Source organism: Lissotriton helveticus, chromosome 7 (genome assembly GCF_964261635.1).
Source record: "Lissotriton helveticus chromosome 7, aLisHel1.1, whole genome shotgun sequence".
NCBI classification, from domain to species: domain Eukaryota; kingdom Metazoa; phylum Chordata; class Amphibia; order Caudata; family Salamandridae; genus Lissotriton; species Lissotriton helveticus.
The window spans coordinates 1,772,373,413-1,772,386,887 of NC_136068.1; the positions used below are offsets into that span (position 1 = coordinate 1,772,373,413).

The window sequence follows — 13,475 nt, forward strand, 5'->3', positions numbered from 1 at the left end:
GGTGTCGAAAAATGCATAACTATAAACAATTCAAATTCAAAATTAAAAAACATTACACACCCCTCCCAACTCCCCGCCTCCCTGCAACCCTGCTCGCGGTGTCCGCACATCACAAACTGGCTGTCGCCCTACACACTAATGAATAACTAAAGGTAGTACAGAGGAGGAAGGCCAGCTCTCCATCCCTCCATCCCCAACCCCATTTCTACACACACAAATTGTCCCTTGAAGATCATAGAATGCATTGCTGAAGTACAATAGTATGGTGAGAGTTTTTGTCTGACTGTGAGGTCTATGACCCCTGTACCTGGCAATGTTCAGTCAGTCTGTAAGCACATTTGCCGGATCTCATTCTTGTTCCTGTGTCGCCTGATCTCCGCCCCGGTTACGTGTTCCAAAGCCTCCGGGGGGATGCCACTTCAGGATTGTCGAAAAACCACGCTCTCCCCTCCATCTCCACCCGCAGCCGAGACGGGAACATCATGGAGTATTTAAGTCCCTTGTTCCTAAATTTCTTCTTGACAGCGAGGAAGTTCCTGCATTATCTCCGTACCAACTGGGGAAGAAAGAGAGGGTAGCATTCTCATAACGCAAGGGAGGTCCTGCTCGGGCAGCATGCAGGATAGCCTCCCTGTCTCTAAAGTTCAGGACCCGTGCTATCATCGGGCGCCCCGGGCTTTGGCCGCCCACCCGGGACTCTGTGTGCACGTTCGATGGTGAAGAATTTACCCAGTCTCTTGGGCTTAAGGTGCGATAAAATAAGCTCCTCCACTAACAAGTCAGGGGCCGGACCTTCTGATTTTTCGGGCACTCCAAGGATACAGATGTTATTGCGTCTAGATCTCCCTTCGTAGTCAACTAACTTATATTCGGCCGTTTCACAAAAAGATTTGAGGTCGCGTACTTCCTGCTGAAGCTGTGACCCATCATCCGTCAGACTGGCCGTCTTTAGGTCTAGGTTTTTGACTTTTTCATTGACCTAGGTAAGATCCGCTCATATGAGATTTACCTCAATGGAGACCGTGTCCAGTGTTTGTTCCAGGGATTCGATTTTGTGCCCTAAAGAGGACTTTACCCTATCTATGGCCGCCATAACATCATGCAATGTCAGTTCCGAAGTGGGGCTCGTAGAATCCCTCCCCACTTTAGGGACATGACGTGGATCCGTCAGTGAGCCCTTGGTCAGGGTATTGCGATCCAATTGGTTAGACTGGATCTGTCTCACTCCCTTGGTCATCCTGGGCTGGTTCTTCTCTGCTTCGGGTTTGTTTCCCATTTGTCCCGTTGGTTCAGAAGGTGCACCAGTGATGACTGCCCGAGAGACTTGCTAAGGGCTGATGCCCGCAATAACGCCGGGGGACTTCCGCGTGGTTATCAGCCCAGCGGGAGTGGTCAGTCCAATAGTCCTCGGGGGGCACTAGGCAAATGCCAGTGGCAGCGTAGATTGGGGGCGCCCCTGATCACCCTGAGCCCCCAACAGAGCCCAAAGTCCCAGCAGCCGTCGAACCCACACCGCCCTCAAAGTACTGCTCCTGCCTTGGTGGAGAGCCAATGAGGGGGGGGGTCAATGCCGGCACAGGTTGGGCACCCCAGCAGGGACAACAAGGCTCACTCCCCTGCACCAGGCCAGTAGCCGCTGTCCCTCAGCCCACGTGAGGTCAATGGTTCCCCTCACAGCTATGTTCGACCCTGAGGGGCCACAGCCGCTCCCAGTCACTACTGCCAGACGACAGCCTCGTCCGGGCAGTATAATGGCTGCCAGGCGGCAGATATGGAGCCGCAGGAAAGGAGGGCTCCGATCTTGGCCACAACCGCACCTTCCCGCACTGTATTCAGGGGGGAAACAGGAGTCAAACAGCGGGTGCAAGGGTGGAGAGGCGCGGGGGCGCCTCTCTTCACTCCAGCCATGAGTTATGTGCCGCCACGGGGCCAGATGAGAGGATAGGCGGCGATTCTGGCATGACCGGCGACTTCCGGTCCAGACCGCCGAGGTCGCTCCTCTTCGTGGCGGTAAGTAATTCAATTCAGTCCCCGGCTCCATACAGTGGGAAGGCCTAATCTTGCGGTTCCTGTAGTTCCGGATTCCAGTGTCGTCGGGAATCCGGGGTTTCAGCAATCAGCACCGTCTCCTCCTCACACACGGTTGCCGAACTTTAGGACCAGGATAAATAACAGGATACTGGGTTTAGGGGACGGTAGTGGTGGAGCCGAGGTTTCACGCGGCCATCTTGGTCTGGTGCTTGGCTCCTCCCCCATTTTTTGTTATCTTATATATATTATCTTGGTAGGAATGATAAGGGCACATGAATGGCATATGGCAAGACAAGTGGAGAACTCCTTAAGGGAAAGAAGATGGAATGCTGAAGGACAGTCATTATGAGGATTTGAAGCCATTGGAGGAGTTCAGGCAGAGGGGATTAGCTACGACATCTGTTTAGATCAGTCTACTCTGCAGGGATGTTTTGGAGTATTTTATGATGACTCAACATCGTCCGAAGTAGAAACTGATAGAGTGGAAATCTCATTTCATTTCAAGAGGATTATCATAATCACGTGTAGAGCACACCTGCATATAATAATCTACAGTATTAACATGAATGGTTAGAACTGTGAAATGTATTAACATGAGCAAGTGACGTATTTTAGGTCATTGACAAGTCGAATGGAGAAGTGACATAAAAAATGATTGTAACAAGCAGAAACGTCAACATGAAAAACTTGTGTTGTGAAGCTGATAATATTGTGTGTATTACATGTGCTTATTGATTATGTAATTTTATACATAGGTAAATGTATTAGTTGAAATTGCATTAATGCTATTTAGATTTGTAAAGCTTACATGGTGCATTCTTCTGTTAGCTCTAATTTGTAGGCCTGAAATGTAAGTCCCTGGAAAACTCTTACTTCAGAATAAATAGTTACGTTTGATGTGCGCTGTAGAATCTGTTATTTCTCACATTTTGTGTTGCAGGTAAAGAAGCACTCGTTAGATAGAATAATGTCTGTCTGTTTTAATAGCTAGGCAAGGAGAGAAGAAGTTGCAATCATGTGGCCAGAGTCGATAAAGGAGGTTTCGCACAGGAGAAGGTCTGGGTACAAGGACAAATTGTAAAGAGAAAGGTACACGGATGACATTGTGCACAAATACCTTTAGGACTGTATCCAGAGTGGATGGCGTGATCCGAAATACACCATGGGAGTGCTACCTGTGGATGACTGGTTGTTGGAATTAGGGATAGGGGCCCACTTCTTAATTGCCTTCAGATAGAGAGCATCTTAGAACAAGCTCTGTCTTGGTAGCTTTAGGCTACTTGACCCATTGATTGTGGAGAGACTTCTTAGGAAGGCTCCAAGGGCTGACACCTTAATCCTTTCTGAAATGCTTAAGGAGGGGTGTTAATGCTTTTCACTCGCCTACTCTCGATGCAGGGAAACTTGGACTCATGCTTCTTGATTTTCTGTATCCTACTTTTTTAATTAATTGTGCTGTTCATGCTGCACCATCTAAATTGGATGCGTAGATTTGGCTTCATGCCAATACCTTTGTATTTCTATACCCTCATGTTAAGGTGTCTTTATGTCCAGTTATTTTTGGCTTTGTAATAAATCAACGAATCTTAAGTAGTTGTTTGTGGGATAATATGTATGCAAGGAAGTTATTGACTATTTGATTGATTCCTAATTACTTTCCTCCCCTTTACACTTTAATGCTGCAAAAAAGTACCATCGGTGTGACTCTAGAACAGATCTAGAACTTATGGGTTCGCCCCTTTTAGCATCATCATGTTTAGGTCGAGCTTAGACAGTGCATGCACTGTCGTAAGACCAATAGTAAATACAATATCTAGGGTCATTTCTCCTGCCGCTTGCCATTGGTTAACTGTGGCATAACTTTTGTTAGCAGGCTTATGGTTGGCTGTGGATGCGATAAGTCACTTTTGTTTTTGGAGGAGGCAGCACCGACCAACTACAATTAAGTGACGCTGCAGGGCTGTATCTTTTAATTTAGGGACTACTTTGTTGTTTTTTTGCCATGGTGCCTATGACGCACATACGTTTATTATGCACAGTCGCTTTCCTCGGTGTTGTCACCCCTCACCACCACCTGCCCCTTTGCAAATACAAGTTGCAATTGCTTGTTTTCTTTTGCCTCCCACGTGCTCACTCTGCACGCGCAGTGCCTATGGTTGCCCCGGTGCTCTTTGCGACTCCAGCTGCTCACAGACGGCCCTGGCAGCAGTTCCCCAGCACAGACATGCTTTACGCCTTCCACCTCCCAGCTTCGCAGTGCACGCTGCGGCCCCTCCTCCAGGCCGCCTCCTCTCAGCCGCCTCTGCCGGTGTGCGGAGCTACCAGCAGCATGGTCCCCTGCAATCTCCTTTCCTTGCCTGCAGCAATCCCAGAGGTTGCAGCTCCACGTCGCGGCCGCCACACTCGACCAGCAATACCACCACAGCACCGATGCAGCTCACCGCATGCTCCACCACGGCAGCCCAGCATGTCGCGGTTTCGGGTACCGCCTCATTCCCAATGTGGAGAGTGACCTGCGGGGAGGGATATTCTCAGGCCTGTGTACATTACCAGCATGCAGGGAGGACCTGTAATTATGGGACAGGACACACTGGTGTTGGGTAGTGGCTACAACCAAGAGCGGTTGGCGCTCTCTTTATTTATAATCTCCCATCCACGCCCGGCCGGGAGGTTGAAAGTGCAACAATGTAATGCACTACAACTGGGATGCTTTCCAGCTTTGCTATGTGGAAAGTTAACTGTCTGACAGAAGAGCCGCGAGCCGCCTCCTCTCTCTGCCCCTCTTCCCACCCTCATCCACCACCCCCGCACACACCGCGTAAGGAATGTTTTCTCCCTGCTTGGAATACTCACCATGCTTGGGCTGGCCAAATGATAAAATGCAACTGAAGGAATTATTGTGAAAAAGGGACAGCGAGTTTGAAATAAAAGTTGCTAAAGTGGTACTGAGGAGGAGCAAAAAAGCACACGAGACCATGTATTGTGCATACACAATCCCGGGCATGGGCGGAAACTCTTGGATGTACTACTATAATAGCACAATAGTAAGCAAACTCTCAGATTAACCTCTTCCGTGCTCGTGAAGGAACCACTCCGTCACGAGCCACGGACATGCTGTGCTGGTGACAGAGTGGTTCCGTCACGGCGCGGCCGCCCCGCCCACGTTGCAGGAAATCCGTGCCTGCACGGACGTTCTATTGAGCGGGCGGGGCCGCGACGGAACCACTCCGTCACAAGCACAGTGCTCGTGACAGAGTGGTTCCGTCACGAGCATGGCGGCGCCGCGCGGACCTCTCCCCCCCAGCGCCGCGGCGGAATTACCGCTGCGCCCAAGGGATTAAAAGTGTAATTTTTACACATTTTATTGTCGTAGGAGCGAGCATCACCCGAGCCCTTCGTTGCTTTGAAAGTTGTTTCGTTCTTAATCTTTCTCCCTCATGGCTTCCAAACACCTCTTCTCACTCCAGGAAGCTGAAAGGGTTTTCAATTTTTAATCATCTTATTTGTAGCATATTAAAGTGTGGTTTGGGGACTGAAAGCATTGGGCGTGACTCTGAACATTCTAGCATTTGTGTACTTGTTTGTAGATTTTGAACATTTCATCATTTTTTGTCGGATGTGCTAAACGTTTTCAGATTGATTAATTATTAAGGAAATTGTTCCCCGAATTTTAAGATACATTTCTATTATTTGAAAGTTATACTACACTTACACTCATCGCTTTAATCAATGTAACCCTGACGTCATTACTAATGATTGAACATCCCAAAGTGCACATATTATGGTGCATCACACTGGTAACACAGGCCCTTGTGATTTTGATGGTGATGACACTCTGTAACGCTCGAGAAAACATGGTTATGCGCTACGTAGTTGAACAATGGGCTACACACATTTTAACTTTGAAAGAGCTGTGCACACCTTGGCATAACAGCATCTTACTCCTATGATCACAACATGGCATGCAGTGGCATTCATGTATACAGTACAGTGTATTCAAGATGCAGTCCATAGTGATAAAGTCACTAGGCTCAACGATGTTGGAGCAGCGGAGGACTTGTGATGGGATCACACAGAAATGTGAGTAAGGTTGGATGCCAACTGCAGAATGAGATGTAAAAGCTCATAATGTAGTATTGCATGCACTTAGTCCTTACATAATTACTCCATTACAAACTCAAAATTATAAATAAAAACATTATAATGTATAATACCAGTAGCTTTTACAAATGCGAGACCTATTGCATTGTAAATGCGTGTTATTAATATATTCATCTAAATTATTATTCTGTTTTTCCGTGTACCCATTAGTGAATTATTTAATTAAAAAAAACACATGAAGGTTAGTGAATAGGGCCCCCTAGCCTTCCATATCAAATCATACTACGGCATGCAGGTAGGTCAAAGGCAGAAACATGCCTAGGTACCATTTTGGACTCATGCATGACTTGTGCATGTGAATGTTGCCTGGAGTTCAATAGTGCTCTTTTCTTTACCTTGAAAAGATCTAGGCTCCAACACCCCAGGGCAGTGTTCCTGCAGAGAGCTTAGTGACTGGGTGCAGGGTTTCATTCAGTCTGTATTGTCAGCCCCCACTTCCTCTGTCCCACCCAATCACATGGACTTCATGGAATCTGAGATCCTGCTGGTGGACAAGGGTCTGACGTCAGTGTTGCTGAAGGTTAGTGGGCTCTTAGAAAAAGGGATTGGTATGGATAGGTCTTGAGAGTTCAATAAAGACACACCACGCTCTGCATTATACAGTTTATTTCATGTCACAAAACTGTGATATGGCCTTTTCACTTTTCAGAACGTTAATAGCACAGTAAACTGAAAAACTTAAAAAAGATGCTTCATTGATCGAGTAATTTATAAAATGTCTAAGAACCCTGGACCGCCATGGAAAGCCTGGGCCCACTTGATCACTCCCTCCCCCTGCCCCCCTAGATGGTGAATAGCAGATTTACACAGAGGCACAGACTGGCTCAGAAATTCCCCTGACAGACTTCTCTTGAAAGATACAGTAATCTTCCAGTGATGGGATGCAAATGATCCAGATTCACCAAAAATTGGTTAAATGTTACCCCAAGTGTCCATTGAGTGGCTTCAAATAGCCCTGTAGGTCATGGAGAAATCAAAGCCCACCTCACACAGATGCTTTAAAAATCAGCATAGATCTCACTACAATGCATCATAAACTGTCCCAGACAATCCCAGGGTAGGATGAACAGTCCCAAGTCTCTCTGAAGTGGGTTAGCAATGTCACAACTCTCACAAGAAAGCACAACATATACATCTTGTTGATTAACCCAAATCTCCTTGGAATTCATAAAGAAATGTTTCATCTCATTTAAGTGAATTAAACAGGCCACATCTCCCAGGAAGGCGTCACCCCCAGTCACCTGGAAATGTATAAAAAGATGCTGCATAGGACCATTTTCTTTGCTGTTGTGACAGCTTCCAAGAGTAAATCCTTGGACAGATTGTCCTCGTTTAGACTCCATGCGACACATGCCCAGTTGGCACTGAAGGCCGGGCCCGATGCACATATCCATAGCTGCAGACTCCATCACAGTGCAAGTTGTGGTGTAGCAGTAAGCGAAGGAAAACATTTAAACATATTGTGTGGTTGTCACAGCTCCCACTCCTGCAGCCATAGGAGAGAAGGAACATGACCAACATTATAAACCTGAAAATTGTCTCTTCTGCAAAGTTGCTGACTGTGCGGCGTGGTGTTGAGGAGCAGCATAAACAGCAGATGTTGATGGGTCCTTCGCGGGCGAGGTGCGATGAGATCATTGAACATATAGTGGCCAACATAGAACTTTAGGAAGGACGCTTGGCAGCCGATTGGCCAAGTTCTACTCAGTGTGCCCAATCAAGTTCTAGTAAACAACATCAAAGGTGTGCTGGTAGGAGGCCTATTCTGGTAGTTATTGCCCTATGCGAACAGCTACAACCCAACCACAAGGGTATTAGCAAACACGAAACCCCCTTCCCTTCAGCTGTTCTTGAAATCCATGCTTGTTTTTTTAAGTACTAAATGCAGTACCCTACAAGTAGGTAAACAGCTATGTACTCTGTTGAATGGGTAAGGTCATTCAGTTAGCCAATGATATCAAGTAATACTATAAGAGCCCATCATCTGGATCAATCAAGGTAAGAGATGGTCTCCCCATTGGTAAAGGCCACATCCTTTGCTCTTCTATTTGATTCGATGATATCTTGGGTAGCAGCTAATGTGCACCCTGTCCCATTATGTCCTCAATCTCAGGTGCTAACATGGTCTAGATATTAAGAATCTACACTCGAGTCCAGGGCCCTGGTCAGAACCCTTTCAGCATCTTCTGCAATTTCCTTTAAGAAGCTTTCCAGCATGTAGTGTGTGGTGGCATAGGAAATTCCCCCAGCAACTGCAGAGCCGAAAATAGGTATGGTACTCAGAGCGTATTCAATGACCATTATCCCACCTCCAGCAGCCTTGGTCATTAACTTAACGACAATTTCCGTCGAGATCTCATTCACAACCATTGGAGACTTGATCACTGCCCTCAGCTCATCTTCAGACTTGTCAAATTTTCTAGCAAGTTTACTGAGTGATTCTTCATCCAGACCAAATTCCTTGAGGTAACCTTTCATGGTCTTCACCAGGATGGTGAGGTCACAGGCGACTGAGAGACCAGGGACAGGGGCGGTAGCAATGGCACCTGAAAGTACAGCCAGCTTCCAGATCTGCTGCCTCAGGACCTCCTTTTTCTTCTGTAAAACTGCTACTGAAATATTGGGCAGTGAGAGCAAGAAGGCATGCTTTTTGTGTCCAGGCAGTTCTCTTTCCAGAGTGTCCTGCATCGTCTGGAAGTCGTAGAGGCCCAGCTCACAGCAAGACAAGAGAAACACCTTTGGGGATTCTATGCCCCCTTCTTTCAAGCAGTTGGTGCAGTTGTCTCTAATTTCATTCAGGATCCTTTCCTCATTGTAAGTAGACTTACGACGTCTTTTGCACGCATACAAGTCAGAGTCCACTTTTGAACGCACAAAGTAGAATTTTTTGCCCATTTTTTGGATCTCGAGGGCCAGCAGGATGTGGTTTTCCTTGAAACGCTCAGAGGCAATGAGAATAAAGAAGTCATAGCGGCTAAAATTCACTCTATCCAGATAAGCGTCAGCTTTGAACTTGGGTGTTCCAATGCCCGGCAGGTCCCAGATGGTCACATTGGAATGGTTTTGGTACTGATAAGGTGATGGGTCCATGGTGGTTTCTACCACTCCTGTCTGGGCTGCTCCGTCAACTTCATCTTCGATTCCCCGGATAGCATTGACAAAGGTAGACTTGCCGGACCCCGATTCGCCTGTGATGGCAATATCCAACTTGGCATTATCCAGTGATTCCAGAGATTTCTTCAGCCTCGAAGCAGCTTCAGTCAGGTCTCCTATTTCTAGTGCAGCCTGAACCTCTGCCACTTCATCATCTGTGATGCACTCAAAGCTTTCCGGCCCATCGTTATCTTCAACACCATGCATGTCGGAAAAGGAAGGGAGTTTCAGATTCTTGAAAATGGAAGTAACTTCAGTTTCCAAAGGTGGGCAGTGTTCCTAGGAAGAAAATGAGATGGTGCAGAGGTCAGAACAATTTGCAAAATATAATCCTGAAATCATGTTGTCAGGTGCATGGATTTCTCCACTCAATTACAATCTACAAACATCTATAACCTCCTTTACAGTATCACCTTGAGGGACAGTAAGACTCTTCCATTTTTAGGTTTCACATACACAATATTTTTACGTGATTGTTGAGAGCTAGTGCTGTCACACAATACGTGCAGCACACATATACACAACAAACAATATACATATACTCGTACCGAAAGATACCGAACAGCCTTTGGAAGCTGTGGTTTTGTTAGCTTTAAGCACTGGTTTTAGAGGCTTTCCATTAGTGTTTGTATCAGCCAACAGCATTTGGTCGATGTGGACTATTTAACAAGTAGTTCGCTTTCATTTATCCCCCTTACGGAGCCCTTTTACTACTACATGTTCCTGGTCCCATCATTGCCCGCCATCTGCCCACCTTACTGTTCTGCCGAACAGCACCACACCAAATGTATCCGTTCAGATCACTCCATTACATTGTTAAATGATGTATGACTCCCATCACACCACATGTCAGGGAATTATACTGGCTCCTGATACCTAAGCATGCTCAATTCAAACTGCTCATGCATACATTGAAGGCACTACACAATTCAGTCCCCACCAACCTGAACAGTTGCATCCCCTTACACCAACTAACCAGACACCTCTGTTCCGTGGGTCACTTACATTCTATGCACACACAGAACCAGATCATGAGGACAGGCATTCTCTTAAATCGCTTCTAGACCATGGAATGACCTCTCAAGCTGAAGACCAGGCATTTGTAATGATGTAATGTAATGATGTAATGTAATGATGTCTTGTAAATCGCATGAATCACCCCATATGGGGTATCTCCGTGCTGTAGACCGCTGGGGAACCCGTCCTGGCTTTCCCTGTGAGATGGTCCCTACTGGGTATCTCCAAGGTGAAACCAGGCATCCCCGGCGTATGTTGGGGGCCGTTGTGGAGATGAGGCAAGCTAATGCCCAGAGTTGCCGAGTGTGATCCCTGGTTAGAGTAGGCACCGAGGCAAGAATTATCGAGTCCGCTGACCCTGGTCCACGACCCTGCCGCATCGGGAATTGAACCCTAGTCCCGGGCCGTCCTCTGTTTCCGGGTCTGCCGCCTCTAACCAGTGAGCCACACCACTCCACATTTCAATTAACCAACCTACCATACGCAAAGGATAGGCACACACACTAGCTCAGCGCCAAAATACCCTCGCTAGTGATGGTGCGCTTTACGAAGACACATAACGTAACGTCCCCTTAAAAGGAGAAAATACAATCTTCTCTCAGACACTTTGGTGCATATTTACGAGCCCCTTGCGTCGCCGGATCATCACTTTTTGTGAAATCCCATATATGAAGCCATGCAAAGCTACTTTACGTGGTTTTGAATGGCCTCGAAAATATGGAGCAAGGCAAGGCAGTGCAGATTGCTGCAGTGACTTACTCTGCGCTCAGGACACGTGCCATGCGCTTTGCAGTGGCTATTGCCACGTAACGCCCATGGATTTTGATGCTTCTCCAGATTGGCAAGACCATGTAAACCTGGGGATGCGCCAAAAATGTACGCCTCCTGAGGTGAGGTGTAAAGAGGAGAAATAACTTTAAAGCTCCTTGTTTATTTCTCTTTTCTTGTGTGCTGCATTATGAAGCACATATAGAACAAGCATTTACAATGCAATAGGTCTCGCAACTGCAAGTTTTGGAGCTACTGGCACTGTAAATAGCAATGCCTTTTAAAACCAGTTTAAGCTATTGCCATTGTAAATGAGAATACCTTTCATTTATGTTTTAAAAATGAAAACAAATATAAAAGGCATTGTTATTTGCAATGTCAATAGCTCAAACTCGCAGAAATGCGAGACCAATTGCATTGGAAATGCTTGTTAAAGGTTAGCAGTCATCCTTGGAATTCCGCTTCGGATTGGTTCTTCCAGCAGGTTGGTTCAACCTACACAAGGGTATGTGTCTCACATTGATTGAGCGAGGTTTGAAGCGCGGCAATCGGACCTGCAAAGCTTGCTATTCTTGTTAAAGTTTGACAAAGTAAAGCTGTAATGCTCCTCAGTCCTGAAGTGTGTGCCTCCTGCTCTTCCAGTACAAAGACCCCCAAACAGCTGTGCCATGGAGCCTCAGTAGTGCTCAGAAGCAGCTTCCCATATTCCAATACTGAGACCACACTGAGAGCTGCCCTCGCACCCAACGTTGTCCATTACACTATGGCTTGACGGGCACCAGGTCTCTCTCAATGCACCTCTATCCTAAACTTCAATCTTCAGCCTTGGCCGCCTCGCCTCTGTAGCTTCTGAGACGCGATTGATTTACTGTCACGAAACAAATGCGCAGTCATCATTTCTTTCCTATCCCTTTAGCTCCAGACTTCAAATCCCTCCGTCCCCTCCCACGAGCCACCATGCTCCCACCTCGCCGCGGCTGGCACCAGAACCTTTCTTTTACTGCTGCTGAATGCATTTGCTCAGCGAGGTGTAGTCACAGCCCATTATTGTGGCATTTTAATTTTAAATAGGCAGTTTGGGAGGGAGCAGTGGGGGCAGATAAACCCACAATGCACTGCAGCCCAAGGCAGAGTGGAATGGGAGATTAGGAGCAGGGGCCTGTGGTGGAGGATAAGAGACACCCCGGCCTGTCAAGGATAATGTATATGGTAGCGCCTAGAAGCAGCACTTACTGGCCGTAAATGGAAAAAGCAAACTTTCATAAGAGTAAAGAGATATGTACATAGTAAATCATAACTCCTCAGAATTAGGGCTTTTACTAGAAAGTTATAAAAACACGCCATTCAGGACCGCAGGATGTTGAGGGTTTCTACCGAGCCTAGAAGCCTGTCCCCCAACTTCAAGGTCCACCGCTCTAGCCGTTAGGCCATATACTATTGCTGTGGGTAGGCCCAGCAGGACATGTTAATCACAAGAGCTCATGCTGTATATATCCATCCTAAACCACAACAAGGTCTTTGTAATGTACAAACTATAGCGCTACGAAGCTGAGCTGGGCATCTGGTGTTTTTACAAGATCTCATAAAAAAAATTCCAGTGGAATCCGCAGTAAGAAGCACCACGTTAAAAACCTGCCCCATTCTTTCCCGCTTGGTGTGCAGTCAGCAAAGCGCCCAAAGGTTGCCCTCTTGGCGATTCTCACAGTCGCACGAGCTTCACTTTCCGAGCTCCCAATGCAGAGAAAGGGTGCGGAGAGAATGTGCTTGATTCCGTGTGACTTTACCAGTGAATTCTACATTGAAATTTCCAAATGAGACTGGGGACGATGCAAATATGTAATAATGTCACTGGTGTTTATTAATTATTTTTTCAGAGTTTTTTTATACAGCTCAGATTTCAGCAAACGTATCTGAGCACTTTACATGACCACCAGTGGCGTTACAGATGGAACATTGATTTTGTTTGTCACATGGAGATTAACTATTTTGCCCAGGATCACAGAATGTTGAGGGTTTCTACAGGGTGCGGAGAGCGTGTGCTTCACGTGCACCCAGGGAACAAATAACACCCGAACACGAATCAGAGGAGCATTGTTGTGCACAGTACGTTAAATTGAGAGGCTGTAGTGAAAAAACTTGCACTGGCAGCCTGCAATTGAAAAACAAGCAAATGCCGGGACAGGGGCTTTAAAAATGGTGGCACGTGTTAGCGCCCAAAGGCTGCCCTCTTGGTGATTCTCAAAGTTGCATGAGCTTTGCCCTCCGAGCTCCCAATGCAGAGGGAGTGTGCGGAGAGCGTGTGCTTGATTCTGTGTGACTTTACCAGTGAATTCTACATTAAGAAT

The 13,475-nt window shown here is 46.7% G+C and overlaps 1 protein-coding gene across 2 annotated transcripts in view; it reads right to left on the bottom strand.

Moving 5' to 3' along the window:
• Nucleotides 1-6,783: 6,783 nt before the first annotated feature.
• The window catches only part of LOC144770757 (interferon-inducible GTPase 5-like), a 38,828-nt gene continuing 32,136 nt past the window's right edge, over nt 6,784-13,475 (bottom strand). For both annotated transcript variants that reach the window (XM_078655503.1, XM_078655502.1), the window contains one exon: nt 6,784-9,624. In XM_078655503.1, coding sequence (XP_078511629.1) covers nt 8,326-9,552 — 1,227 coding nt within the window. In that variant the 5' untranslated portion in view covers nt 9,553-9,624 and the 3' untranslated portion in view covers nt 6,784-8,325. The remainder of the gene's footprint in view (nt 9,625-13,475) is intronic.